The 27965-nt window shown below is 67.6% G+C and overlaps 1 protein-coding gene across 2 annotated transcripts; it reads left to right on the top strand.

Annotated features, from left to right (window-relative positions):
* The first annotated feature begins 1013 nt into the window (after window positions 1–1013).
* Window positions 1014–27957, top strand: BRSK1 (BR serine/threonine kinase 1). Of its 2 annotated transcripts, XM_089770090.1 has the most exons (19): window positions 2854–3111; window positions 9456–9550; window positions 9777–9862; window positions 11908–12048; window positions 14087–14203; window positions 14489–14522; window positions 15577–15645; window positions 16087–16233; window positions 16963–16994; window positions 17435–17599; window positions 18674–18771; window positions 19404–19554; window positions 19875–19935; window positions 21504–21711; window positions 22314–22362; window positions 23116–23239; window positions 23399–23579; window positions 24338–24427; window positions 25416–27957. In XM_089770090.1, exons 1-19 carry the CDS (start codon window positions 3003–3005, stop codon window positions 25586–25588), a joined length of 2130 nt encoding a protein of 709 aa, XP_089626216.1. In that variant the 5' UTR covers window positions 2854–3002; the 3' UTR covers window positions 25589–27957. The 2 variants fall into 2 exon arrangements, with proteins under 2 accessions (XP_089626215.1, XP_089626216.1); XM_089770089.1 differs by lacking the exon at window positions 14489–14522 and having other exon boundaries at window positions 1014–3111.
* The last annotated feature ends 8 nt before the right edge of the window (window positions 27958–27965 follow it).

The raw sequence follows: 27965 nt of genomic DNA, 5'->3' as shown, positions 1-27965 counted from the left end.
ATCTATCCCTCCATCCCCACACAGCCCCCCTGTCTCCCCATGCACCCTCCATCTATCCCTCCATCTCCCCCAAACCCCTCCCCCTCCCTGTCTCCCCATGCACCCCATCTATCCCTACACAGCCCCCTGTCTCCCCATGTACCCCCATCTATCCCTCCATCCCTACACAGCTCCCCGTCTCCCCCCGTACCCCCCATCTACCCCTTCATTCCCACCCCCCTGTCTCCCCACGCACTCCCATTTATCCCCCTCCCCCATCCCCACACACCCCCATCTATCCCTCCATCCCCCCACACCCTCCCCCTCCCTGTCTCCCCACACACCCCCATCTATCCCTCCATCCCCCCACACCCTCCCGCACCCTCCATCTATCCCTCCATCCCCATACAGCCCTCCCCTTCCCTGTCTCCCCATGCACCCCCCATCTAACCCTCCATCCCCACATATCTCACCCTCCCGTCTCCCCACGCACTCCTCCCCAGCTATCTACTTCTTATCTTCTCCCCCTGCCCCGAATCTCCCACACAACCAGAGTTGGCTGTCAGAGCGAGCGGGCCCAGGGGGGTGGGGAATGGGGCCCAGGGCCTTTCCCCTCCAGGGGGCGCTGGCTCCGATCTGCCCCCGGGGTGACCATTGACTGGTTGGCTAGGGTGATGCTGCCTGAAGGGGGCTTTGACTCCCCCCCTCAGCCACAGAGGGTCTCATGGGGCGGGTGGGGGATGGGTGGCTGAGAGGTGGGGTTGGGGCAGGGGATGGGGGATGCGGGGGCTATGCTGGGCAGCGCCCAGTGTTGTTCCATATCTGGGGCGGGGTCAGACACATGGACACACACTGTGTGTGTGACTGTCTCTGAGCAGCAGGTCTCGCACACACACTGCCACACGCACAATCACACCCAGGCAATCAGTCACAGTCCCCTGTGCTCGAATCCGCCCCTCCCCCACAGGTCTCAGGCGCATACACAGTGGCACACACAGAATCACAATACACATGCACAATGACACACGCGCGCGACAATCACAGCCTCGATTTCACAATTAGCAAGCCATATGAACACAGACTCCGTGAACCGCAACTCCGTTGTTACAACCCCCCAGTTACACAACCGCACGTACACAGCCACAATTACCCACACAACAATCACACTCACACAATTTCCCAGCCACAGAATCACAGAAACCATCACACATTACCATTACACACTACAATCACAACCACAATCACACAATCGCAATTGCACAACTATCGAGCTATACAATCACACACACAATTACACACACACACACACCACAACCACACAATGACAGCCATGATCACTGCATTATAGTTATACAATCACAGAGCGAATTACACTTACCACAGTCACAATAATTCACATTCACACAAGTAGCCACATGATCACAGGCTCAATCACCCAGTTACAGCCATACAATCATACAACCATCACACAATCCCAAACGTATACATCTGACAATCAGTCCTAGCCACAACACACTAGTACAGCCATACAATCACAGCCATACACCTACAACAATCACACAATTACAGCCACATGCCCACAACAATCAGGCACTCACAGTCACACACACTCCAATTACACAATCTCAGCCATACATACAACAACAATCATACAATCACAGTCACACAACAATCACAGCCACATGCACACAACAATCATGCAATCACAGAGCACTCAGTCACATGCACACAACAATTGCACAATCGTAGTCATGCACACAATAATCACATGATCACACTCATGCAGCAATCACACCACCATACTCACACAACAGTCACACTTTCACACAAAAATCACAGCCACACTCACACAACAATCACACACTTTTACACAACAATCATGCAACCACAGTCTCACAATCACAGCCACACACACACAATCACATTTTCATACGACAGTCTCACAACCACAGCCGCATGCACACAACAATCACACACGTTCACACGACAATCACAGCCGCACGCACACAAGCACACATGTTCACACAATCATACAACCACAAACAATCACACACATTCACATGACAATCACAGCCGCACACACACAACAGGCACACACATTCACACAACAAACATACAATCACACAACAAGCACACACATTCACACGACAATCACAGCCGCACGCATAGAACAAGCACACACGTTCACACAGCAATCATACAACCACGCAGCACTCTCACACGTTCACATGACAATCACAGCCACAAGCACCAACAAGCACACACGTTCACTGGACAGTCTCAGAACAACAGCTGCATGCACAGAACAATCACACACATTCACACAACAATCATACAACCACACAACACTCACACACGTTCACAGGACAATCACAGCCGCACGCACACAACAATCATACAACCACACAACACTCACACACGTTCACACAATCACAGCCGCACGCACCGACAAGCACACACGTTCACACAACAGTCAGACAACCACACAGCACTCTCACACGTTCACACGACAATCAGACAACCACACAGCACTCTCACACGTTCACACAACAATCATTCAACCACACAACACTCACACGTTCACAGGACAATCAGACAACCACACAGCACTCTCACACGTTCACACGACAATCAGACAACCACACAGCACTCTCACACGTTCACAGGACAATCAGACAACCACACAACACTCACACGTTCACACGACAATCAGACAACCACAGCCGCACGCACACCCGACAGCCAGTCCCGGCCCCCCCCTCCCCCCCGCGCGGCGGGCCGGTTCACCCCGCCGCTGGCTGTCACCCGGTGCCCGGATGCTGCGGCGGGGGGCGGGGGAGCGCAGGGACGAGCATCCTCCAGCAGCCGCCGCAGCATCCCCGGCCGAGGGGCGGCCCCGCACCATGCTGCTCCCCGGGCTCTGAGCCCCCCGCCCCCCGGCCTGCGCCTATTGTTCCCGGCCGGGGAGGGGATCGCGGCGCGGTGGGGGGGGCCCGGCGGCAGACAAAGGGGGCCCGGCCGTCATGTCCGGCGGCAAGGAGCCGGGGGGGCACCCCTCGGGCCCGGCCCCCCAGCACGCCCAGTACGTGGGGCCCTACCGGCTGGAGAAGACGCTGGGCAAAGGCCAGACGGGTGAGTCTGCGGCCCCGGCCCCCCACCCCTGCGGTCCCCGGGCCGGAGCCCCCGCCCCACACCGGGAGGGTGGGCGCCAAGGCGCAGTCCCGCCCCTCCCCCATTCCGTGGGTGAGAGCCCCCACCCCACCCCGGGAGGGTGGGCCCCAAGGCGCAGTCCCGCTCCTCCCCCCATTCCGTGGGTCAGAGCCCCCACCCCGCCCCGGGGGGATGGGCCCCAAGGCGCAGTCCCGCCCCTCCCCCATTCTATGGGTCGGAGCCCCCACCCCACGCTGGGGGTTGGGCTCCAAGGCGCAGTCCTGCCCCTCCCCCCATTCCCTGGGTCATAGCCCCTGTCCAGACATGGGGGGGATGGGCCCCAATACACAGTCCGGCCCCTCCCCCCGTTCTCTGGGTAGACCCCTGCCCCACACTGGGAGGTGGGACCCAAGGTGCAGTCCTGCTCCTCCCCCCATTCCCTGGGTCAGAGCCCCCATCCCACACTGGGAGGGCTAGATCCCTGCCCCAGTACCTAGGGTGATGCACCCCAATAAATGTTCCAGCCCCATCCCCCACGTCCTGCTTAGATCCACTGCCCCAGCACCAGGGGGATGGACGCCAGAACTACTTCAGCATAGCTCACCCGCCCAGAGGCCAGGGGGATGGGCGCAGTGTAAAGACTGCTGGTAAAATCCCCCCCCCCCCCACACACACTGTTCCAGGCTCCCGCCCAGCTGGACCATGCTCCAAGGGATCCCGAGGTGCATGGGCAGCAGGAGGGGGTTTAATATCCCCCATGAGTGGGGCTGGGCGAGTTTGGGGTCAGCAGTGCCAGGGGTGTAGCGGCAGGTGCTGAGGGATTGCGGCGGGGGGGGGGGTTCAGTGGAGCTATGGGTTTGGGGGGGTCAGGGCTGTGGAGTCATGGGGTGGAGGTCAACTCAGCTACGGGTGTGGGGGTCAGAAGAGCCAAGATCTTGTCGGGGGGGGGCGATGGACTTGTTGGATTTGGGAGAGAGGGAAGTCAGTGCAGCCATGGTGTCGGGGGGGGGGGGGCAGGGGGGGCTGTGGGGGTGTCCCTGGTACTGTGGGTTTGGGGGTCAGTGCAGCCATGGGGGCTAGGGTGGGGGCTGTACCTTTCCTGGGTAGTGGGGGTTGGGAATCAGTTTCCCAAGAGCTCTGTGCATGGGGGGGGGGGCTCAGGAGCAGCCCCAGGAGTGGCGGGGGATCCCCAGCTGGGGGGGGGGGGGCGTCTGTTTGTTTCACTGCTACTCCTGGGAGCCTGATCAGTTTCACCTCTGGGCATTGGGGCGGGATGGGGGGGGCTGGAAGGACCCACTGCAGCCAGCGTAGGGGTGTGAGGGAAGATCCCTGGGCAGAGGACAGGTGTGTGTGTGTGGGGGGATCTCTGTGGGAGGGTGTCTGCTGCAGGGAGCCGAGTAGCAGGGAGACACCCAGCCCGTTACATTCCTCGCCAGCAGCCGGAACCCCCCCCCCCGACCGCCTTGTGCCGAGGGGGGGATTAGAAATACCAGGGGTCACTGGGATGTGGGGCAACCCCCCCCCCCCCGCTCTCATTCCTGGGTCATGCTGGGGGAGGGGGTTATATCTCTGCACCGACCGGTTCAAGGTGGGGGGGGATGGAGCAATTTTTTGCTCCCTGCTTTTGCTGCAGTGCCGGCCTGTGGGAACCGCGGGAGACTGGCGCGGGGGGGGGGGGGGGGGGGGAAGCTCGAGGAAATCCCGCTGGAGGGGGAGGGGAATTGGTGCAAATCTCCCAGCCTTCCTTGGCTCGCACCCCGCCTTTCGGGGGTGCCCAGGGGAGGTGCCGATGTCTGTGGGAGGGGGCAGAGCTGACGGTGGATCTGACGCTCGGGGTCTAGCCCCCTGGTGGAGGCAGAAAGCCCCAAAGATGGAGGGAAGCTATTTTAATGCAGTGGTGGGGGGGGGGGGATCCGGCCTAGAAACACCCCCCCCCACACACACACACACATGCACCGTGGCTGCTGTGCATTTAAAGTGGCAGGCTGGACAGAGGAACGCTCCATCTGGGCACCTGTTGGGGAAGGGCCCCCTTAGCCCCCTACGTGGGGGGCCTGTCAGATCTTGGCCCCCTACATGGGGGGAGGTCTGTCTCTCTGCCCCCACCCCCGCCAACTGGGGTCCTGCCCCCATGCAGCACACAGTGCGAATCCGCACCAGGGCAGCTGGTTTGTGTAGGGCCTACGGAAATGGGGTTTCTTTACTCCAGGGTGCGGAGCAGGAGGTGCAGGACCGCAGGGCCGGGGCTGTAATCCCAGCTGTGCCTATGGGGGCCGCATCGCTCTCTGACTCGGTTTCCCCTTCTCGCAAACAGGGGCGGTAGCTCCTGCCTGGGGGAGCGATTGAGAGCAGGGAGGGCCGAGGTTAAGGGGGGGTGGGCTGAGAAATCTGCCACTGGCTCCCTGGGAGTCCCTGGGTGAGTCCCTGAATAGCTCCCTGCCTCAGTTTCCCCCATCCTCCCTCTGTCTAGTTCAGTTGTTACTTCTCCGAGGCGGAGGCTGCCTCTAGCTTTGCGTCTGCGCACTGATGGGGCCTGTCTGGGTCAGGGGCCTGTACAGTGACAGGGGGGGGCGCAATCTGTGGGGACGGAGGAAGGGGGTGGGGAGAAGGTGGGGGGATGGAGGTGGCCAGCCAATGAGGGTCAAACGCTGGAGGAACACAACACCCGGCGAGGGCCAGGTGGGCCCCTGGCCAGACAGACACACGGACCCATGGTGCAGGCTCTCCTGGGACAGGGCTCGTGCCGAGGACGTGGGTTCACTTGGGGTCCTGGCTTGGGGGGGGAGGGGAGCTTCCCCTCCCCCATCCTGACCCACATTGGGCACCACAGACATGGGCCCGGCGGGAGCCTCAGCTGGTGGATCTGTCGCGGGCCCTGCTAGCAGCCCGAGGGGAATCTCTCCTGGGGCTCTGTGCTCCTGCCCCTTGGGGGGTTTGGCTCCAGACTCAGGCCGGCCGCCTGGTTTTGTTCCAACCCGCTGATCTCAGACAGCCCGGCCTGGGGACCCAGGACTGCTCCCCGTGTCTCTCTGGCTGCCCCCCGTCCTGCTCCCCCCAGCCCAGGGGGGTTGCGTGGGGCAGTTTGGCTGGGGCTCTGTCCCCCGCTGTGACCCCCGTGGTCCTGCGTCGCCTGCCTGGTGGAAATGGAGCGGATCTCTTGGAGGAACTCCACCGAGCTGCCCGCTAGAAAGAATTGCTCCCCACGTGGGAACCTCGAGCCGGGGATCCGTCCCCCAAACCGTCTCCACTCAGCTAGGCAGCCGGCACTCCTGGTGTCTCTTGTGCTGCGGGGGGGGGGGGGGTTTCCTCGGTCCCCCCCGCCCCGGCTGCGATTGAGCCACGTTCCCCTGAAACCGCAGGATTCCTGCGGCCTCCCCCCGGGCGGCACAGGCACAGGCAGGTGCGGACCCAGACACACTAACTTGGGGGTGAGGATTGAGAACAGAGGTCGAGGGGATCCAAGGGCGTCTCCCTGATTCCGGATGCTGGGCGGGGACGCCAGTTGTTGGAGCGTTTGGGGCCAGGGTGGCGGGCGGAGGGCGGGGCCGGGGGGGCGGGGCGGAGGGCAGGGCCGGGGGGGCGGGCGGAGGGCAGGGCCGGGGTGGCGGGCGGAGGGCAGGGCCGGGGTGGCGGGCGGAGGGCAGGGCCGGGGGGGCGGGCGGAGGGCAGGGCCGGGGGGGCGGGCGGAGGGCAGGGCCGGGGGGGCGGGCGGAGGGCAGGGCCGGGGGGGCGGGCGGAGGGCAGGGCTGGGGGGGCGGGCGGAGGGCGGGGCGGGGGGGCGGGCGGAGGGCGGGGCCGGGGGGCGGGCGGAGGGCGGGGCCGGGGGGGCGTTGGATCATGGAACAGGGGGGCGGGGGTGGAAAGAGACAGAGTCGGAGGAATTAATTTCTTCCTCCTCCCAGTCAGTTTCATTTTCTGGGACCTGCCTTCCTCCAGGTCGCTGGCCAGCTGCTTTGGGCAGGGCCCGTGTATCGCCGTGTGTCTGTGCAGCGCCCGCTCTCGGCTGGGGGGGTCCGTGCAGCGCCCGCTCTCGGCTGGGGGGGATCTGTGCTGCGCCCGCTCTCGGCTGGGGGGGTCTGTGCTGCGCCCGCTCTCGGCTGGGGGGGTCCGTGCAGCGCCCGCTCTCGGCTGGGGGGGTCTGTGCAGCGCCCGCTCTCGGCTGGGGGGGTCTGTGCAGCGCCCGCTCTCGGCTGGGGGGGATCTGTGCTGCGCCCGCTCTCGGCTGGGGGGGTCTGTGCTGCGCCCGCTCTCGGCTGGGGGGGTCCGTGCAGCGCCCGCTCTCGGCTGGGGGGGATCTGTGCTGCGCCCGCTCTCGGCTGGGGGGGTCTGTGCAGCGCCCGCTCTCGGCTGGGGGGGTCCGTGCAGCGCCCGCTCTCGGCTGGGGGGGTCCGTGCAGCGCCCGCTCTCGGCTGGGGGGGTCTGTGCAGCGCCCGCTCTCGGCTGGGGGGGTCCGTGCAGCGCCCGCTCTCGGCTGGGGGGGTCCGTGCAGCGCCCGCTCTCGGCTGGGGGGGTCTGTGCAGCGCCCGCTCTCGGCTGGGGGGGTCTGTGCAGCGCCCGCTCTCGGCTGGGGGGGATCTGTGCTGCGCCCGCTCTCGGCTGGGGGGCGTCTGTGCTGCGCCCGCTCTCGGCTGGGGGGGTCCGTGCAGCGCCCGCTCTCGGCTGGGGGGGTCCGTGCAGCGCCCGCTCTCGGCTGGGGGGGTCCGTGCAGCGCCCGCTCTCGGCTGGGGGGGTCCGTGCAGCGCCCGCTCTCGGCTGGGGGGGTCCGTGCAGCGCCCGCTCTCGGCTGGGGGGGTCTGTGCAGCGCCCGCACTCGGCTGGGGGGGGGTCTGTGCTGCGCCCGCTCTCGGCTGGGGGGGTCTGTGCAGCGCCCGCTCTCGGCTGGGGGGGATCTGTGCTGCGCCCGCTCTCGGCTGGGGGGGATCTGTGCAGCGCCCGCTCTCGGCTGGGGGGGATCTGTGCTGCGCCCGCTCTCGGCTGGGGGGGTCTGTGCAGCGCCCGCTCTCGGCTGGGGGGGGGGGGGGGTCTGTGCAGCGCCCGCTCTCGGCTGGGGGGGTCTGTGCAGCACCCACTCTCGGCTGGGGGAGTCCGTGCAGCGCCCGCCCTCGGCTGGGGGGGGGGTCTGTGCAGCGCCCGCTCTCGGCTGGGGGGGGGGTCTGTGCAGCGCCCGCTCTCGGCTGGGGGGTCCGTGCAGCGCCCGCTCTTGTCTGGGGGGGGTCTGTGCAGCGCCCGCTCTCGGCTGGGGGGGTCTGTGCAGCGCCCGCTCTTGTCTGGGGGGGGTCTGTGCAGCGCCCGCTCTCGGCTGGGGGGGGGGGTCTGTGCAGCGCCCGCTCTTGTCTGGGGGGGTCTGTGCTGCGCCCGTTCTCGGCTTGGGGGGGGTCCGTGCTGCGCCCGCTCTCGGCTGGGGGGGGGTCTCTGTGCAGCGTCCAGCGCAAGAGGAGCCCCGTGCCGCAGCTGGGGGGCGCGCAGGGGGCTCAGTAGGGGCTGGGACCGAGTGGGGTATTGCGTTCGCTTTGTGTGCTCCACGCTAGTTCTGCTCTCCTGGAGTAACCCCGGTGGGTGCCTCAGTTTCCCTGGGCACCGCACCAATAGCAAGAGGGGGATGGGAATGTTGTGGCTGATGCTCTCTGTAGCCTGAGCCTGGGGGGGGCCCTTCTCCCCCCAAGCCGGGCTGTCCTGGCTGCTCCCGGTCTCTGTTCCGCTGTGTCCCTGGGAACCAATAGCCCTTGTTCTCCCTGCCGGCTGGGAGTCCGCTCTGGCTTCAGGTGGGGGTGCCAGGCCTGGGACATCTTGGTGATAGGAGCGCCGTGAGGCAGGGGTGTATGGGATGGCCATGCAGGGCCAGCGGGGGACACTGTGCTGTACAGGGTGTATGTGCCAGGGCCAGCAGGGGGCGCTCTGCTATAGGGGGTGTATGTGCCAGGGCCAGCAGGGGGCGCTGTGCTGTAGGGGGTGTATGTGCCAGGGCCAGCAGGGGGCGCTCTGCTATAGGGGGTGTATGTGCCAGGGCCAGCAGGGGTCGCTGTGCTGTAGGGGTTCTATGTGCCAGCACCAGCAGGGGGCACTGTGCTGTAGGGGGGGGTGTATGGGGCAGGGCCAGAGGGGGCATTTGTGCTGTAAGGGGGTTTATAGAACAGGGGCAGAGGGGGTACTGTACTATAGGGGGCTTCTGGGGCAGGGCCAGCCGGGGGTGCTGTGCTGTAGGGGGTTTATGGGGCAGGGCCAGCTGGGGGCGCTGTGCTATAGCGGGACTATGGGGCAGAGTTAGCAGGGGGCACTGTGCCACAGCAGGTCTATGGGGCGCTGCGCTGACCCCTCTCCCCACCCAGGGCTGGTGAAACTGGGCGTTCACTGCATCACGGGGCAGAAAGTGGCCATCAAGATCGTGAATCGGGAGAAGCTGTCGGAGTCAGTGCTGATGAAGGTGAGGAGTGGTGGTGGTGGGCGGGGGGGGGGACTCTGGGGGCACCTGGAGCCCCTCCCCTTCCTGGATCCAGAGTCACCCTCGACCCCCCCCAACGTCCAGGAATGTGTGTGTTGTGGAGGGAGGGCAGCTGAGTTTGGAACGTGGGCTTGGGCGCCCCCACCCTGCTGCCCATCCCACCACCCCTCCCCCGACGCCCTGTGGCTGACTCGGTTTCCCTCCGCAGGTGGAGCGGGAAATCGCCATCCTGAAACTGATCGAGCACCCGCACGTGCTGAAGCTGCACGACGTCTACGAAAACAAGAAATATTTGTAGGTATTTGGAGACGCTCCCTGCCGTCCCCTCCCCCAGCCAGCCCCCCGCCCTGCCCTGCCCTGGGGCCAGTGCCTCTTGAGGTCTGCCCTTCAGGCGCACACCTGGCCCTGCAGCCCAGCAGGGGGTGCTCTGCCCTGCTGGGGGGAGGGGAGCGGGCGGAGTCCTGGGAGCTGTCTTCAGCCCTGGGCCATCCTTGATTGGCCGAGGAGATTGCCAACCGGCCAATCGGAGCCTGCGAGCCTGTGATTTTACTTCTAGAGGTAACTGCTCTGGAATGGGGGGCTCTAGAACCCAGGTCTAGAATGGGGGCGCCCTTCGGGCGACATGCTAGCTCCTCGCAGCAGCGGGCGGGTCTGCGTTCTAGATCGTGGTCCGGGGGAGGGGGCTGTCCCGTCCGTGAGGCTCTAGAGTTTGACTCTAGACTGAGGGCCTCGTGGCCCCGCTTTGCTCCTCTGGAGCGTGGTGTGGCGGGGGGCGCGTTTGCTGTTCCCGCCGGCGGTTCCGGGCTGAGCCCCGCCCTGTGCTTGGGTTCTAGGTCGTAGCTCTAGAACTGGGCTAGGCCGGGGCTTGCCCTGCAGGAGCTAGCCTGGACTACGGTCGGTTCTAGATCCCGGTCCCGGGGCCGGCTGGTTGCTTGGACGCTCTGTTTGGGAGGGCGGCTGTTTGCTTTGCCGAGGGGGGTGCTGCGTTCCCGGAGGGGAGGCTCTAGAACCCACAGGGCTTTGGCTTTCCAGAGCGCGCCTGCGTGAGGCAAGTGTGTGGGGGAGAACCGGCTGCCTCTCCCGAGCGGGAGGGTCCAGGACGGGGCTGGGGTTGCCCGGCTGGTCTAGCGGGGGCTGTTGGCTTTGCTGGCAGGTTTGCTCTGCGATCCCCCCCGCCCCCCGAAATACGATGGTCTGGCTTGTGGTTCTAGACTCAGGACCGCCCCGGCGGTTGGGGGTTCTAGACCCTGACTCTGGAACGGGCGTGTTTGTCTAGAACGGGGCTGGGGGGCTCTGAGAGAGACCTGGGAGTGGAACCCGCCCGTTCCAGGGCTCCAGCGAGGGTGCTGTGTGTGTCCGTCCGTCTGTGCTGTGTGTGTGTCTGTGTCTGTCTGTCCATGCTATGTGTGCGCGTCTGTCCATGCTGTGTGTGTCCGTCCATCCATCCATGCTCTGTGTGTCCATCTGGCCGTGCTGTGTGTCCGTCCGTCTATTCGTCCATGCTGTGTCCGTCCATGCTGTGTGTGTGTGTGTGCGTCCATCAACCCATGCGCTGTGTGTCCGTCCATCCGTCCATGCTGTGTCCGTCGTCTGTGCTGTGTGTGTGTGTGCGCGTCCATCAATCCATGTGCTGTGTGTCTGTCTGTCTGTCCATTCATGCTGTGTGTTTGTCCATGCCGCGCGTGTCCATGCACTCTGCGTGTGTGTGTCTGTCCATCCGTGTGTGTGTGTGTGTGTGTGTCCATGCTGTGTGTGTGTGTGTGTGTGTGTGTGTCTGTCCATCCATGCTGTGTGTGTGGGTCCATCTGTCTGTGCTCTGTGTGTGTGTGTGTGTGTGTCTGTCCATGCTGTGTGTGTGTGTGTGTCCATGCTGTGTGTGTGTGTGTGTGTGTGTGTCTGTCCATCCATGCTGTGTGTGTGGGTCCATCTGTCTGTGCTCTGTGTGTGTGTGTGTGTGTGTGTGATGCCAGGCAGTGACAGCTGGCTCCCCCCGGCCTGCCCACACAAACTGCCTTTGTCCTTGTGGCCTGTGACATAACCGGCTGATGTGACACACGGAGGCAAAGCCTGGCACAGCCCCCCCCAGCGCCCCCCCCTCTGGGGCCACGGACCCCTCCCAGGGCTGGCAGGGGGAGGAGCGGGCGCAGTGGTGTCAGGGGAGAGCTCTGATAGGTCGTGACCTTCCCCCCCATTGCCTCCTCTCCACTTAACCCTCCGCCCCCCTTTTGCCCCCCCCGGCCTGATCTTACTTCCCCTGCCCCCCCACCCCCTTCCCCCTGAGGCCCTCCCCTCCCCCGCTTCCCCTGCCCCTCCCCCGCCCCCTTGGCCTCGCCCCCCAGGTACCTGGTGCTGGAGCACGTCTCGGGCGGGGAGCTCTTCGACTACCTGGTGAAGAAGGGGCGACTCACCCCCAAAGAGGCTCGCAAGTTCTTCCGGCAGATCGTCTCCGCCCTGGACTTCTGCCACAGCTACTCCATCTGGTGAGACCCCCCGCGGCTCGGAGCCCCCCCCACCCCCCGGCTCGGGGCGCTTTCCTTGCTGGCAGCGGTCGTAGGGCTTTTATCTCCTTCCCTCACTGAGAGGGCAGGGGCATGGCCAGGGTCTCATCTCAGCCCCCTGCGTTCAATCCGGAGTCACCCCCGAGTCCAGTGGAGAGAGGGTTCCGATCTCAGCCCCTTGTGATCAATCCGGAGTCGCTCCTGTTCGCCCTGGGGCAGGGCTGGTTCCGATCTCAGCCCCTTGTGATCAATCCGGAGTCGCTCCTGTTCGCCCTGGGCAGGGCTGGTTCCGATCTCAGCCCCGTGGGTTCAATCCGGAGTCACTCCTGTTTGCCCTGGGGCAGGGCTGGTTCCAATCTCAGCCCCTTGTGATCAATCTGGAGTCACTCCTGTTCGCCCTGGGCAGGGCTGGTTCCGATCTCAGCCCCGTGGGTTAAATCCGGGTCGCTCCTGTTGGCCCTGGGCAGGGCTGGTTCCAATCTCAGCCCCTTGTGATCAATCCGGAGTCGCTCCTGTTTGCCCTGGGCAGGGCTGGTTCCGATCTCAGCCCCGTGGGTTCAATCCGGAGTCGCTCCTGTTTGCCCTGGGGCAGGGCTGGTTCCGATCTCAGCCCCTTGTGATCAATCTGGAGTCACTCCTGTTCGCCCTGGGCAGGGCTGGTTCCGATCTCAGCCCCGTGGGTTCAATCCGGAGTCGCTCCTGTTCGCCCTGGGGCAGGGCTGGTTCCGATCTCAGCCCCGTGGGTTCAATCCGGAGTCGCTCCTGTTCGCCCTGGGCAGGGCTGGTTCCGATCTCAGCCCCGTGGGTTCAATCCGGAGTCGCTCCTGTTCGCCCTGGGGCAGGGCTGGTTCCGATCTCAGCCCCGTGGGTTCACTCCGGAGTCGCTCCTGTTCGCCCTGGGCAGGGCTGGTTCCGATCTCAGCCCCGTGGGTTCAATCCGGAGTCGCTCCTGTTCGCCCTGGGGCAGGGCTGGTTCCGATCTCAGCCCCTTGTGATCAATCCGGAGTCGCTCCTGTTCGCCCTGGGGCAGGGCTGGTTCCGATCTCAGCCCCTTGTGATCAATCCGGAGTCGCTCCTGTTCGCCCTGGGCAGGGCTGGTTCCGATCTCAGCCCCTTGTGATCAATCCGGAGTCGCTCCTGTTCGCCCTGGGCAGGGCTGGTTCCGATCTCAGCCCCTTGTGATCAATCCGGAGTCGCTCCTGTTCGCCCTGGGGCAGGGCTGGTTCCGATCTCAGCCCCTTGTGATCAATCCGGAGTCGCTCCTGTTGGCCCTGGGCAGGGCTGGTTCTGATCTCAGCCCCTTGTGATCAATCCGGAGTCGCTCCTGTTCGCCCTGGGCAGGGCTGGTTCCGATCTCAGCCCCGTGGGTTCACTCCGGAGTCGCTCCTGTTCGCCCTGGGCAGGGCTGGTTCCGATCTCAGCCCCGTGGGTTCAATCCGGAGTCGCTCCTGTTGGCCCTGGGCAGGGCTGGTTCCGATCTCAGCCCCTTGTGATCAATCCGGAGTGGCTCCTGTTCGCCCTGGGCAGGGCTGGTTCCGATCTCAGCCCCTTGTGATCAATCCGGAGTGGCTCCTGTTCGCCCCGGGGCAGGGCTGGTTCCGATCTCAGCCCCTTGTGATCAATCCGGAGTCGCTCCTGTTCGCCCTGGGCAGGGCTGGTTCCGATCTCAGCCCCTTGTGATCAATCCGGAGTGGCTCCTGTTCGCCCTGGGCAGGGCTGGTTCTGATCGCAGCCCCGTGGGTTCAATCCGGAGTCGCTCCTGTTGGCCCTGGGCAGGGCTGGTTCCGATCTCAGCCCCTTGTGATCAATCCGGAGTGGCTCCTGTTCGCCCTGGGCAGGGCTGGTTCCGATCTCAGCCCCGTGGGTTCACTCCGGAGTCGCTCCTGTTCGCCCTGGGCAGGGCTGGTCCCGATCTCAGCCCCTTGTGATCAATCCGGAGTCGCTCCTGTTCGCCCTGGGGCAGGGCTGGTTCCGATCTCAGCCCCCCTGGGTTTCTAACCCCCCTCTCCCCACATTGCAGCCACCGGGACCTGAAGCCGGAAAACCTGCTGCTGGACGAGAAGAACAACATCCGCATCGCGGACTTCGGGATGGCGTCCCTGCAGGTCGGGGCCAGCCTGCTGGAGACCAGCTGTGGGTGAGCCCCGCAGGGCGGGGGGCCGGCGGGGCCGGGGGCCGAGAGCCACGGGGACCCGGGGGTCTGGCCAGCAGGGAGCAGGGACTGCCGGGGGCGCTGTCTCCCACAGAGCCCCCATCCCTGCCCCGGCTGGGGGTGGGGTGTCTCTGGGGGGTGGGGCGGGGGGTCCGGGCCTGTGTGACTCAGCCGCCCCCCTCGGGACTGAGCCTCCTTTTCACTCCGTCTCTCCCTCTGTCTGTCTGTCTGTCTCTCTCTCTCTTGCTCCCCCCATTGCTGGCCCCCCAGCTCTCCCCACTATGCATGTCCCGAGGTGATCAAGGTAAGTCCATGGAGTCCCGTCCCTCTCCCTGCCCCACACGCCAGCCCCACGGCCCATTGGCCCCCATATCCTGCCCCCTCTGTGCCCCGCACACCAGCCCCATGGCCCATTGGCCCCCATATCCTGCCCCCTCCATGCCCCACATGCCAAAACCCATGGCCCATTGGCCCCCCATCCTGCCCCATGGCCCATTGGCCCGCATATCCTGCCCCCTCCCTGCCCCACACGCCAGCCCCACGGCCCATTGGCCCCCATATCCTGCCCCCTCCCTGCCCCACACGCCAGCCCCACGCCCCATTGGCCCCCATATCCTGCCTCCTCCCTGCCCCACATGCCAGCCCCATGGCCCTTTGGCCCACATATCCTGCCCCATGCCGGCCCCATGGCCCATCGGCCCCTATACCTGTCCCCTCCCAGCCCCACGCATCAGCCCACCTGCCAGCCCCATGGCCCATCATTCCCCTGGCCCCCACCCCCTGTTCCACATGTCTGCCCCATGCCCATTGGCCCCATATCCCGACCCCTCCCAGCCCCACACACCAGCCCCATCGTTCATTGACCCCGGTGTCCGGCCCCATAGTCCTCGGAATCCCATATCCTGCCGCCTCCCAGCTCAGCCCCACGGCCCATGGAGCTCGGTGCCTGGGGGCTGCGGATGCTGGCTTGCGGGGAAGGGACGGACGGATGTTCGTGGGGTCTCCAGGCACTGGGGATGGCAGCCGGTGCCGAGTGCTGCCAGGGCAGTGGGGGGTACGGGGCAGGGGGGGAGTTTCCCTCCAGGAGGGTGGGGTGAGGGCGGGGTTCTTTCCCTGGGAGGGGGCCAGGCTGTGGGTCCCTCCTCCCCCTCCCCCTCTGTTCCCAACCTGTCCCCTCCCCCTCGTCTTGGGGCCTGTGGTCCTGCGTGTTTGGGGGGGGGGTTGGGTTCCCAGGGAGGGACAGGGCTGGGGGCGGAGTCTGGGCCCTGGGAGGGTGGGGGCGCATCTCGGGGGGAGGGGCGGGGGGGCGTCCCTGGGGAGCCCCCTGCCCGTGCCAACCCCGTGTCTGTGCCGCGCAGGGCGAGAAATACGACGGGCGCCGGGCGGACATGTGGAGCTGCGGGGTGATCCTCTTCGCCCTGCTGGTGGTGAGTGGCCCCCGCCCCCGCCCCCCGCCCAACCCCAGCTCCGCTGCAGCCTGAGCCCCGGGTCCCTGCCCCACCCCCTCACTGCCAGCGCCCCCAGTCCCCCTGCACCTCCACCTCCGACCCCCCTATTGCCGCCCGGGCCCATCGCTGAGTCCCCGGACACCCCTGAAACCAGCCTCCTGCGCCCCCAGACCCCACTGTACCCCCGTTCCCAGAACCCCTCCACCCTGCACCCCATCCCCCACCCCAGACCTCCAGACCCCACCCCATCCTCCATCACCTTTCCACCCCGAACCCCAGCCCCGTATCCCATCCCCCCCCCCTAGAGCCCCTCCACCCCTGCCCCTTTGGCTCCCCACTGCCCCTAGGTCTGGGGGCTCCTACCCCGGGTGGGGTCTCAGGGTGCCCCCCGCTGAGGCACGTCTCCCCACTGGCCTGCAGGGGGCGCTGCCCTTCGACGACGACAACCTGCGCCAGCTGCTGGAGAAGGTGAAACGCGGCGTCTTCCACATGCCCCACTTCATCCCCCCCGACTGCCAGAGCCTCCTGCGCGGCATGATCGAGGTGGAGCCCGACAAGCGGCTCAGCGTGAGTCTGCCGGGTGGGGGCAGTTGTGGGGGGTGGGGGTAGTTGTGAGGGAGTGGGGGGGCGGGGGCAGTTGTGGGGGGTGGGGGTAGTTGTGGGGGAGTGGGGGGGGCGGGGGCAGTTGTGGGGGGCGGGGGTAGTTGTGGGGGAGTGGGGGGGTGGGGGTAGTTGTGGGGGGTGGGGGTAGTTGTGGGGGAGTGGGGGGGCGGGGGCAGTTGTGGGGGGCGGGGGTAGTTGTGGGGGAGTGGGGGGGCGGGGCAGTTGTGGGGGGTGGGGGTAGTTGTGGGGGAGTGGGGGGGCGGGGGCAGTTGTGGGGGGTGGGGGTAGTTGTGGGGGAGTGGGGGGGCGGGGCAGTTGTGGGGGGCGGGGGGGGGCGGGGGGGTAGTTGTGGGGGACTGGGGGGGCTGGGGGCAGTTGTGGGGGGTGGGGGTAGTTGTGGGGGAGTGGGGGGGCGGGGGCAGTTGTGGGGGGCGGGGGTAGTTGTGGGGGAGTGGGGGGGCTGGGGGCAGTTGTGGGGGGTGGGGGTAGTTGTGGGGGAGTGGGGGGGCGGGGGCAGTTGTGGGGGGTGGGGGTAGTTGTGGGGGAGTGGGGGGGCTGGGGGCAGTTGTGGGGGGCGGGGGCAGTTGTGGGGGCGCAGGGAGTGGCTGGGGGTAGTTGTGGGGGGACAGGGGGCTGGAGCAGGTGTGGGGGCCGTGCCCGGCGGGCTAATTCAGCTGCCATCTCCTCTCCTAGCTGGAGCAGATCCAGAAGCACCCCTGGTTCCTGTGAGTATCCCACGCAGCCAGCCCTGGGCCCATCACCCTTGTATCCCGCCCCTGGGCCCATCACCCTTGTATCCCGCCCCTGGGCCCATCACCCTTGTATCCCCGCCCCTGCCCTGCCCCTTGGGCCCATCACTTGATGTCCAGCTCCTGCCCCGCCCCTGCCCCGCCTCGCGGGCCCATCACCCGGGTGTCCTGGCTTCTCTGGTTGGTGCCAAGTTAATTCCTGCAGCTGAATATTTTTTTATGACCCATGAGCTGCAGAAATTTCCCCACCCCCAACTTATCCTCTCCCACCATGACCCCCATCCAGCCCTCCCCCTGCCTCCCCTGGGCCCCCCGCAGTCACCCCCCCCACCAGGACCCCCATCCAGCCCTCCCCCCGCCTCCCCCGGGCCCCGGCAGTCACCCGCCGGCCGGTCGCAGAGTGGGCTGTTCTACAGGGGAGGGAAGAACGAGCCGGAGCCGGAGCAGCCGGTGCCGCGGAAGGTCTCCATCCGGCGCATCCAGTCGGCGAGCGAGCTGGACCCCGACGTGCTGGAGAGCATGTACTCGCTGGGCTGCTTCCGCGACAAAGGGCGTTTGCAGCAGGAGCTGCAGGTTGAGGGGTACGGGGGGGCTGCGGGCTGAAGGGCATGGGGGACCAGAAGCCGAGGGGTACGGGGGGGGGGGCTGCGGGCCGAGGGGTATGGGGGACCAGAAGCAGAGGGGTACGGGGGGCTGCGGGCTGAGGGGAATGGGGGACCAGAAGCCGAGGGGTATGGGGGGGCTGCGGGCCGAGGGGTATGGGGGACCAGAAGCCGAGGGGTACGGGGGGGCTGCGGGCTGGGGGAGGTGTATGATGGGGGACCAGAAGCAGAGGGGTACGGGGGGGCTGCGGGCCGAGGGGTATGGGGGACCAGAAGCTGAGGGGTATGGGGGGGCTGCGGGCCGAGGGGTATGGGGGACCAGAAGCCGAGGGGTACGGGGGGGGGCTGCGGGCCGAGGGGTACGGGGGACCAGAAGCCAAGGGGTACGGGGGGCTGCGGGCTGAGGGGTATGAGAGACCAGAAGCAGAGGGGTATGGGGGGCTGCGGGCCGAAGGGTATGGGGGACCAGAAGCAGAGGGGTACGGGGGGCTGCGGGCTGAGGGGTACGGGGGACCAGAAGCCAAGGGGTACGGGAGACTGCGGGCTGAGGGGTATGAGAGACCAGAAGCAGAGGAGTATGGGGGGCTGCGGGCCGAAGGGTATGGGGGACCAGAAGCAGAGGGGTACGGGGGGGGGCTGCGGGCTGAGGGGTACGGGGGACCAGAAGCCAAGGGGTACGGGGGGCTGCGGGCTGAGGGGTATGAGAGACCAGAAGCAGAGGGGTATGGGGGGCTGCGGGCCGAAGGGTATGGGGGACCAGAAGCAGAGGGGTACGGGGGGCTGCGGGCTGAGGGGTACAGGGGGGCTGTGAGCCAAGCCGTATGGGGGGGCTTTGGGCTGAGGGGTACGAGGGGGCCAGCAGCCAAGGGGTACGGGGAGGCCTGCAGGATGAGGGGTACAGGAGGGCTGTGAGCCAAGCCATATAGGGGGCTGCAGGCCAAGGGGTACAGGGGGCACAGCTGTGGGGGAGGGGAAGAGGGTTGGGGGAAGGGGGGAGGGGCTGAACAGCAGGAACAGGGGTGGCCAACGCCCCTGTGGTGCTGCCCCCCCCAGGGAGAACCAGGAGAAGATGATCTATTACCTGCTGCTGGATCGCAAGGAGCGGTACCCCAGCTGTGAGGACGAGGACCTGCCACCCCGTAACGACGTCGGTGAGACCCCCCTGTGCCCCTCCCCCAGCGCCCCTTCCCCCCAGAGCCAGCCCCACCGCCGGGACCCCCCCTGCCCCTACCCCGGAGCCAGCGACGCACCTGGCACCTCTCCTTGCCAAAGCCAGCCAGACCCACGCGTCCCTCCGCCCAGGGCCAGCCACCCACCTGGCGCCCCTCCCTTCCAGGACCAGCCATGCCTCCGGCACCCCCCTGCCCCTACCCCGGAGCCAGCGACGCACCTGGCACCTCTCCTTGCCAAAGCCAGCCAGACCCACGCGTCCCTCCGCCCAGGGCCAGCCACCCACCTGGCGCCCCTCCCCTCCAGGACCAGCCATGCCTCCGGCACCCCCCCGCCCCTACCCCGGAGCGAGCGACGCACCTGGCTCTCCTCCCCCCCAGAGCCAGCCCCACCTCCGGCACCCCCCCACCCCTACCCCGGAGCCAGCGACGCACCTGGCTCTCCTCCCCCCCAGAGCCAGCCGCACTCCTAACCCCCCCAATCAATCACCCCCCCCCCCAGCCATGTGCATCCAGTGTCCAAGCCGGCCCCACAGCCCTCAGAGCTGGCTGTGTGTCAGTCCCCATACCCCCCCAGGGCCGCGTTCCACACTCACCCCCCCATTCCCTGGCAGACCCCCCCCGGAAGCGGGTCGACTCCCCGATGCTGAGCCGGCACGGGAAGCGCCGGCCCGAGCGGAAGTCCATGGAGGTTTTGAGCGTCACCGACGGGGGCTCCCCGGTCCCGGCCCGACGGGCCATCGAGATGGCTCAGCACAGTCAGAGGTGAGGGGGCACCGGAGTGGGTGGGGGGACTCTCATCCCTGGCCCAGCCATACCCCATTGCCCCCACCTGTCCACAGGGGGCCCTGCAGCTCTGTCATCCCCCCCCCCCCCGTCCTAGCCGTGCCCCCTCGGAGCATCCCCCATTGTGCTGCAAACACGCTGTGTGTCAGAGCCCCTGTACTGCTGAGGGGGATTCCCCGTCTGTGTCCCTGTTGCCCTCCAGTTCGGCACGGCCTAGTCCCCTACCCCTGTGGGGGGAAACCCCAGAGCTGGGCCTATCTCTGCCTCATGCCCCCTCCCCCCCCGTGCCCCTCACCCAGGTCTCGTTCTGTCAGCGGCGCCTCTACTGGCCTCTCCTCCAGCCCGCTCAGCAGCCCCAGGGTGAGTGACTGATGGGCCCCTAGCTGGGCGGGGGTGGGGGGAAGCTAGCTGTGTGGAGTGGGGCAGGGGGACTGTTCTGGGGGCAGGGCTGGGGGAGGCTCCATGGACCAGGGACGGGAGGGGGGGATTGCTGTGGGGCCAGGGATGGGGCAGGGACCAGGGGACTTGGGGGGGGAAGGGGGGGTCACAGACCCTGCAGCCTCATTCCACCTCATTCGTCCTCTGTGCAGAAAGAAGAGGGCGGGGGGAAGGCTGGTGGGGGGGAGAGATCAGGGCTTGGGCCTAGCTGGCGGGAGGAGGATAGACGGGGGATGGGGATGGATGGGGGAGAGGTGGGTTTTGGGGGACTGAGGGGGGGGGGTGGGGTTGTGGGTGGGCAGATGGGGTGTTCAGGAGCTGGGGAGGGGTATTGGGGGCTGTGGGAGAGGGGTTGGCAGGGAAGTGGCGGTGGGAGAAAAGTGGGGGGCTGGGGAGGAGAGCTGGGGCGGTGGGGGTGTTGTGGGGCTGGGAGGTAGGCTGGCAGGGCAGCAAGTGTGGGGGGTATTGGGGGCTAGGGGAGGGGAGCTGGGGACAGATGGGGTGGGGGAGGGATGTTGGGGGTGGGGAGGTAGCTGGTGCGACAGTGGGAGCAGGCGAGGGGTATTGGGGGCTGGGAAGGTTGGTGGGAGAGTGGAGGCTGTAGATCAGAGTGGGGGTGGGAGGGGTTTGGGGGGCTGGGGAAGTGGGGGTGGGATGGAACAGGGAGGCAGAGAGGAGGGGTGGAGGTGTTGGGGGACTGGGGGAGGGGAACTGGCATGGCTGTGGGAGGCAGTGGGGGCGTAGGGCATTGGGGGATGCGAGCTGGGGGTCAGTGGAGGTAGGAGGGGTGTTGGGGAGCTGGGGGCAGTGTGGGTGGGGGGGATGTTGGAGGGCTGGAAAGAGGAGCTGAGGGGCAGTGGGGTGGGGGAGGGGTATTGGGCTGGGGAGGAGAGCTGCGGGGCAGCAGGGACGGGGCAGGGGCATTGGGGGGCTGGGGAGGGGAGCGGAGGGGCAATGGGGATTGGGGAGGGGAGCTGTGGGTCACTGGGGCGGGGGAGGGTCATTGGGGGGCTGGGGAGGGGAGCAGAGGGGCGGTGGGGGAGGGTCATTGGGGGGCTGGGGAGGGGAGCAGAGGGGCAGTGGGGGGTGGGGGAGGGTCATTGGGGGGCTGGAAAAGGTGGGGCAGCGAGGGTGGTAGACGGGGGGCTGGGCTGACAGCTGGGGGGCGGGGGGGTCATCGCCGCGCCTCACGTTCACCCCATCTCACGGCTCTCCCCTCCTGCCCCCTCCCCCCGGGGGGGCCTCTCTCTGTCCCTCCTTCCCCTCCCCAGAGCCCCGTGTTCTCCTCCCCACCCCCGACGCCGGAGCCCCCCGCGCCCCCCAAGACCCAGACGCTGCCGGCCAAGGGCAGCCTGGCCGGGGGGCGGGGGCTGCACCAGAGCCGGCGCTCGGCCCCCTTCCCGCTGCCCCCCGCCGCCTCCCCGCCCCCCGCTCCCTCCTCCCGCTTCCGCTTCCCCCCAACTAAGCCCCCCCCCGCCTCTGTGCCGCAGGTCACCCCCCACCCCTCCCCCCGGGGCAGCCCCCTCCCCACCCCGCTGGGCACCCCCGTCCACACGCCCAAGGACAGCCCCTCGGGCACCCCCGGGGGCACCCCCCCCTCCAGCCCCGGGGCCGCCGGCCTGGCCTGGAAGAGTCGCCTCAACTCCATCAAGAACAGCTTCCTCGGCTCGCCCCGCTTCCACCGCCGGAAACTGCAAGGTGAGGGGCCGCGGGGGTGGGGTGCGGTGGGGGGAGGGGTGCGAGGGCGGGAGGTTTGGGGGAGGGGTACGGTGGGGGGTGGGAGGTTCGGGGGAGTGGTGTGATGGCTGGGGAGGGGTACGGTGGGGGGTGCGAGGTTCGGGGGAGGGATGTGATGGCCGGGGTGGGAGGTGTGGGGGAAGGGTACAGTGGGGCTAGGTTCGGGGGAGGGGTGTGATGGTGGGGGTGGGAGGTGTGGGGGAGGGGTGCAGCGGGGCAGTGGGAGGTTTTGGGGGAGGGGTGCAGTGGGGGGTGGAAGGTTTGGGGGAGGGGTGTGATGGGGGTGGTGGGAGGCGTGGGGGAGGGGTGCGGCGGGGCGGTGGGAGGTTTTGGGGGAGGGGTGCAGTGGGGGGGTTGGAGGTTCGGGGGAGGGGTGTGATGGGGGCGGTGGGAGGTTTTGGGGGAGGGGTGCAGTGGGGGGGTTGGAGGTTCGGGGGAGGGGTGTGATGGGGGTGGTGGGAGGCGTGGGGGAGGGGTGCAGTGGGGGGTGGGAGGTTCGGGGGAGGGATGCAGCGGGGGGGGCTCGGTGGTGTCCCGCTGCTCTAACCCCCCTGCCCCCACAGTCCCCACCCCGGAGGAGATGTCCAGCCTGACGCCGGAGTCCTCCCCAGAGTGAGTGTGGCCCCACCGTGACCCCCGGCCCCGCCCCTTCCCTGAGCCCCGCCCCCAGCCCAAAGCCGCCTCCCCCAGCGTGGGCCTGGCGAGGGGTGTCTCCGAGGGGGGCAGCCAGAGGGGACTCCCAGCCCCCTGGCAGGGAGAGCTGGAGGGGCTGAGGCGACAGGGACCCAGGGCAGCCCAGCCTGGGGCCCAGAGCCCGGAGCCAGGCCCTGCCCCCTCCCTGCCCCCTAAGCCAGCGAGAGCAATTCAGCCCCCGCCCAACATCCTCGCCCCCTCCCTGGCCAAAGGCGCCGCCCCTCCCCCCCAGCTTGGGGTACCAGGGCGCTGGCCGGTGTGTACGGGCTGGACCGGGGCAGCCTCCCTCAGCGAGCCCCACCCGGAGTTCCCCTCCCCGCCTAGGGATTGGTGCTGCTCCCGGGGAAACTGAGGCACACACCCGCGGTCACTGGAGGACAGGACCTACCGGACACTGTATGTTATGCAGCATAACACGAGGAATAAACCGCCTCCGGGCCCTCTTTGGGACTCCCCCCCCCGGCCCTGACCCCTGCACCAGCACTCCGCCCCCCCAGCCTGGCCCCCTGTCCAGCCCCCCCCAGCTCACCCAAGCCCCAGCCCCCTGGCTCACCCACCACCTCGCTGCCCCCCCCCCCCCGGTCTGGCCCTGGCCCTGGCCCTGACCCTGCTGTGTCCTCTCCCCCCCCCCCCCCCCCGGCCTGACCCTGCTGTGTCCTCCCCCCCTCCCAGGCTGGCCAAGAAGTCCTGGTTCGGGAATTTCATCTCACTGGAGAAGGAGGAGCTGATCTTCGTGGTGATCCGGGACAAGCCACTCGGCTCCGTCAAGGCCGACATCGTCCACGCCTTCCTCTCGGTGCGGGGGGGGGGGCTAAGGGGCGGGGGGCCAGGTGTGAGAGCCTGGGGGATGGGGGGCTGGGCTGGGGACGAGGGGGCAGGGCAGCAGGGTGAGCGGCTGGGCCGGGCGAGCCGGGGAATGGTCGTGGAGACCCTGACCCCCCCATCTGCCCCCCAGATCCCCAGCCTGAGCCACAGCGTCCTGTCGCAGACGAGCTTCCGGGCCGAGTACCGGGCATCGGGGGGCCCATCCGTCTTCCAGAAACCCGTCCGGTTCCAGGTGGACATCAGTGCCTCGGACGGGGGGGCCGCCCCCAAGGACAGCGGGGTGTTCTCCGTCAGCTTCACCCTCATCTCAGGTGGGGGGCCAGGGACCGGAGCCCCGGCGCCCCCCTTCCCCCTGGGACCTCTACTACCCCAGCACCTCCTCTCTTCCCCTGGGACCCCTTCTCCCTGCACCCCCTTCCCTGGGACCCTGTTCTCCTGGGACCCCCTTCCTCCGCTTCTCCCTGCACCCCCTTCCCCTGGGACCCCTTCTCCCTGCATCCCCTTCCCTGGGACCCTGTTCTCCTGGGACCCCCTTCCTCCGCTTCTCCCTGCACCCCCTTCCCTGGGACCCCTTCTCCCTGCACCCCCTTCCCTGGGACCCTGTTCTCCTGGGACCCCCTTCCTCCGCTTCTCCCTGCACCCCCTTCCCCTGAGACCCCTTCTCCCTGCACCCCCTTCCCCTGGGACCCTGTTCTCCTGGGACCCGCTTCCTCCGCTTCTCCCTGCACCCCCTTCCCCTGGGACCCTGTTCTCCTGGGACCCCCTTCCCTGGGACCCTGTTCTCCTGGGACCCCCTTCCTCCGCTTCTCCCTGCACCCCCTTCCCCTGAGACCGCTTCTCCCTGTACCCCCCTTCCCCTGGGACCTCTGCTATCTCCAGCACCCCCTTCCCTCGCCTCTTTCCCCAGGACACCCCAGTACCTCCCTCTACTGCCCTGGGACCCCCAAAACTTCCCCCTCATGCCCCCAACGATCCCCCAACCCACTTCCCCGGGACCCTGCACCCCCATTTTCCCCAGACCACAGACAGGCCCCCCACCCTCCTTTGACCTCTCCCGTTCCCTCCCCAGGTCCCAGCCGTCGATTCAAGCGGGTCGTGGAGACCATCCAAGCTCAGCTGCTCAGCTCCCACGACCAGCCCTCGGTGCAGGCGCTCGCTGGTGAGTGGGGCTGGGCTGGCAGGGGCTGCAGGACAGCAGTGGGGGCGCCGGCAGGACGGGGGGGCAGGGCTGCAGGGCGGCAGTGGGGGGCAGGGCAGCAGTGGGGGCGCCGGCAGGACGGGGGGGCAGGGCTGCAGGGCGGCAGTGGGGGGCAGGGCAGCAGTGGGGGCGCCGGCAGGACGGGGGGGCAGGGCTGCGGGGTGGCAGTGGAGGGCAGGGCAGCAGTGGGGGCGCCGGCAGGACGGGGGGGGCAGGGCTGCGGGGCGGCAGTGGGGGCACTGGCAGGGCGGGGGGGGCAGGGCTGCAGGGCGGCAGTGGGGGCACTGGCAGGGCGGGGGGGCAGGGCTGCGCGGCGGCAGTGGGGGCGCCGGCAGGGTGGGGGGCAGGGCTGTGGGGCGGGAATGGGGATGCTGGAGGGGCTGGGAGGGGCAGGGCTGTAGAGCGGCAGTGGGGGCACCGGCAGGACGGGGGGGCAGGGCTGCGGGGCGGCAGTGGGGGCACCGGCAGGACGGGGGGGCAGAGCTGCGGGGCGGCAGTGGGGGCACCGGCAGGACGGGGGGGCAGGGCTGTGGGGCGGCAGTGGGGGGCAGAGCTGCGGGGCGGCAGTGGGGGCACCGGCAGGACGGGGGGGCAGGGCTGTGGGGCGGCAGTGGGGGGCAGGGGCTGCGGGGCGGCAGTGGGGGCACCGGCAGGACGGGGGGGCAGGGCGGCAGTGGGGGGCAGGGGCTGAGGGGCGGCAGTGGGGGGCAGGGGCTGCGGGGCGGCAGTGGGGGCACCGGCAGGACGGGGGGGCAGGGCGGCAGTGGGGGGCAGGGGCTGAGGGGCGGCAGTGGGGGGCAGGGCTGCAGGGCGGCAGTGGGGGCGCCGGCAGGATGGGGGGCAGGGCGGCAGTGGGGGGCAGGGGCTGCAGGGCGGCAGTGGGGGGCAGGGGCTGCAGGGCGGCAGTGGGGGCGCCCCTTTCCCACTCCATGTCTCTGCCCCCCCCCAGATGAGAAGAACGGGCAGCAGCCCCGCCCGCCGGGCACCCCCACCCGCGGGGCCCCGCCCTCCCGGCGCTCCGACCCCGACGTCTCGGAGCAGCTCCGCCGCGGCTCCTGCAAGGACAAGAAAGTCGTGTCGTCCAACGGGACGCAGGCCCCCCCGCCCCCGCAGCAGCCGTGAGCCCGGGCGCACGGGGAGCCCAGCTCCGGTCTGGATCCGGACCCCGTCCCAGCCTGCGGCCGGCGCCGGGGGAGAGCAAACGAAGAAAGACGCCCAGGGCCGCGCGTCCGCCCGCCCGCCCCGGCTTGGTCTGGAGGGGGCTTGCAGCGGGGGGGGGCCCTGGAGATCGAACCCCCCCAAAGGCTGAGCAGGCACCGCCGTGCCCCGCCCGTACTGTGAACCTGTAAATATTTCAAACAGAAAAGACACCCCCCCCCGACACAGCCCGACGCAAACGAAACTGAAAACGACACCGCACCACGAAGAAATTCACCGCTCGTAACAAACCGAACCTGGGGGGGGGTCGGCTGGCTGGCCAGGGCGGGAAACGAGACTGGAATTTCATTTATTTAGTGGGGGGAGGGAGTGGGGGGGGGGTTTCTTTACGTCCCTCTCCTCTTGCTTTCTGCGTCCCTTCCCTCGTTCACCCCCCTCCCCCCAACACCTCCACCTACCCCAGTTTGTCCCCCCCCAACATAGGCTGGCGTTTCCTGGACCCCCCCCATCCCCGCCGGCTATGCTGACGTGAGGCAGGAGGGTCAGTCCCCTCTTGATCCCCCCATGGGGGGAAAACTCCCCCCCCCTCCTTTCATATCCTGGGCCGCGGCTCTGCTGGACGCTGGCTCCGGCGGGCCCCCCTTTCTGCGTGGGCTCGTGCCTCGCCGGACCCGTGGCACGAAGGGACCGTGGGCAGAGCAGGCCAGCGGGCGTTGGGGCAGCAGCCCGTCCGCACGGTCTCAGCCATGGACCCCCACGCGGCCCGGGGCGCCCCTCCGCAAGCACTCGTCATACTGGGCTCCTCCCGCCTGCCCCCCATTTCTCCGTGCCTCCTTTGCGAGGCGGGCGGCTGAAAATCAAAGGCTTCCCTGCGCTAACGATCCCCCGGCAAGCTGCCCTAGGCCTCGGGGGCACGGCGCCTGTTCAAAATCAGTTTTGTTAAACCGGAGTGAGACCCCTTGCCCGCTCCCAAGTGTAGACGCACGGCAGCCCGCTTCTGGCCGGGGAAAAGCACAGGGGCCGAGCCAATGGCTTTGGGGGTTCTAGCTGGCCCGAGAGGGGTCTGTTCGGGGGAGTGAGTGAATAGCCTAGTGGTTCGGGCCAGGTTCAAAGCCCCCGGCTGCTTGATGCCTTCCTGGCCGGGGGTCCAGCGAGCGATTTAGACACAGAAGTGCTGCTCTGCCCAGCTGGGGGGGGGAGAACGGGGACGACACATTGCGTGGCCCGTCCCAAAAGCAGCTCCCCCTAGGGTGGGAACGAGCGCCCTTAATGAACCAATGCACCTGGGGTGTGTGGCACCCATGTCAAAGTCAGGTTTGTTAAACTGGAGTGAAACCCCTTTCCCGCTCCCCCGTGTAGACGCGCCTCCTCCGGTTTCCCAGCCGCCCTGTCTCACACTGCATGAACGTTGGCCCAGTTGGTCAGTCCGGACTAAAGCGGACACTTTCGCCCAGAGTCACCAGCCCCCTGCAGAGACCCGGCGAGCTCTCTCACTTAGGGCTAACCGCAAGCCCATCCCCCACCCTATGGGAAGCCACTAAACCAGAGTGAAGCCTGGTTCAAACCCAGGCCCAAAATGGTGCTCAAGAGAAACGCTGCTCTGGGGCAAAGCTGGGGGGGTGAATTTTCCCCACACCCTACTTGGGGGGGGGGGGTAGCAGGCCTGAAAGGGGCAGCATCTGTCCATGCCATAGCTACATGAGAGGCTGGAAAATGGAATCAGATTGAAACAAAACCAATTTGAAACTGGATTAAGAGCATTTACATTGGGGGGGGAGCAAAGCCATCAAGTGTCCAGGTGTAGCTCAAAGGTGAAGCGCTTCCCCCACACTCCACTTCCCCCTCTGCTGCCCCCCCCCCCCCAGTTCCCAGCATGGAGCCAACCAGACCCACTGTCCCCATGAAGGGGGGGCATCGGACTGTTCCCCCCTCCCCTGCAGGATTCCTTTTCAGCCTTGGAGCGATCATGAGATGCGGCTCCTCTGGGGAGGGGCAGGGGCTGCTTAGGACAGGAAGCGAAGGAGGGGCCAGGCAGGGGGGCTGCGGGTCGGGAGTGAGGGGCACCTGGTGGGGTCACTGCAGCTCAAAAGGAATCCTGCAGCCCCCCCCCCCCGGCCGGGTGTCTCCCCCCACTGGTGCCCCCCCGGAGGGGCGATGGGGGGGGGCGCTGGAGTGCATGCTGGCGTGCTGCTGCCTGCGAGAACTGGCCGACCCACCCCCTGTCTGCACCCCCGCGTCTGTCTCTCGCTCTGTCCCCCCCATTCCACTCTCTGGGACTCAGTATCGCTCGAAAAAACCAGAAATACAAACCGACAACAGATCATGAACCAACCCCCCACGG

Source organism: Pelodiscus sinensis, chromosome 18, assembly GCF_052426305.1.
Source record: "Pelodiscus sinensis isolate ZL-2025 chromosome 18, ASM5242630v1, whole genome shotgun sequence".
Classification (NCBI taxonomy): Eukaryota; Metazoa; Chordata; order Testudines; family Trionychidae; genus Pelodiscus; species Pelodiscus sinensis.
This window is presented reverse-complemented; position numbering and strand designations above follow the sequence as displayed.

What these genes read in the sequence shown, in the direction of transcription:
- BRSK1 (XM_089770089.1), top strand. Translation starts at nt 1,553, where the DNA reads ATGCCCACAACAATCAGGCACTCACAGTCACACACACTCCAATTACAC. An exon ending in TACGAAAACAAGAAATATTT is followed by an intron (nt 9,863 to 11,907) that starts GTAGGTATTTGG and finishes CTCGCCCCCCAG; the next exon opens with GTACCTGGTGCTGGAGCACG. An exon ending in TGCCACAGCTACTCCATCTG is followed by an intron (nt 12,049 to 14,086) that starts GTGAGACCCCCC and finishes CCCACATTGCAG; the next exon opens with CCACCGGGACCTGAAGCCGG.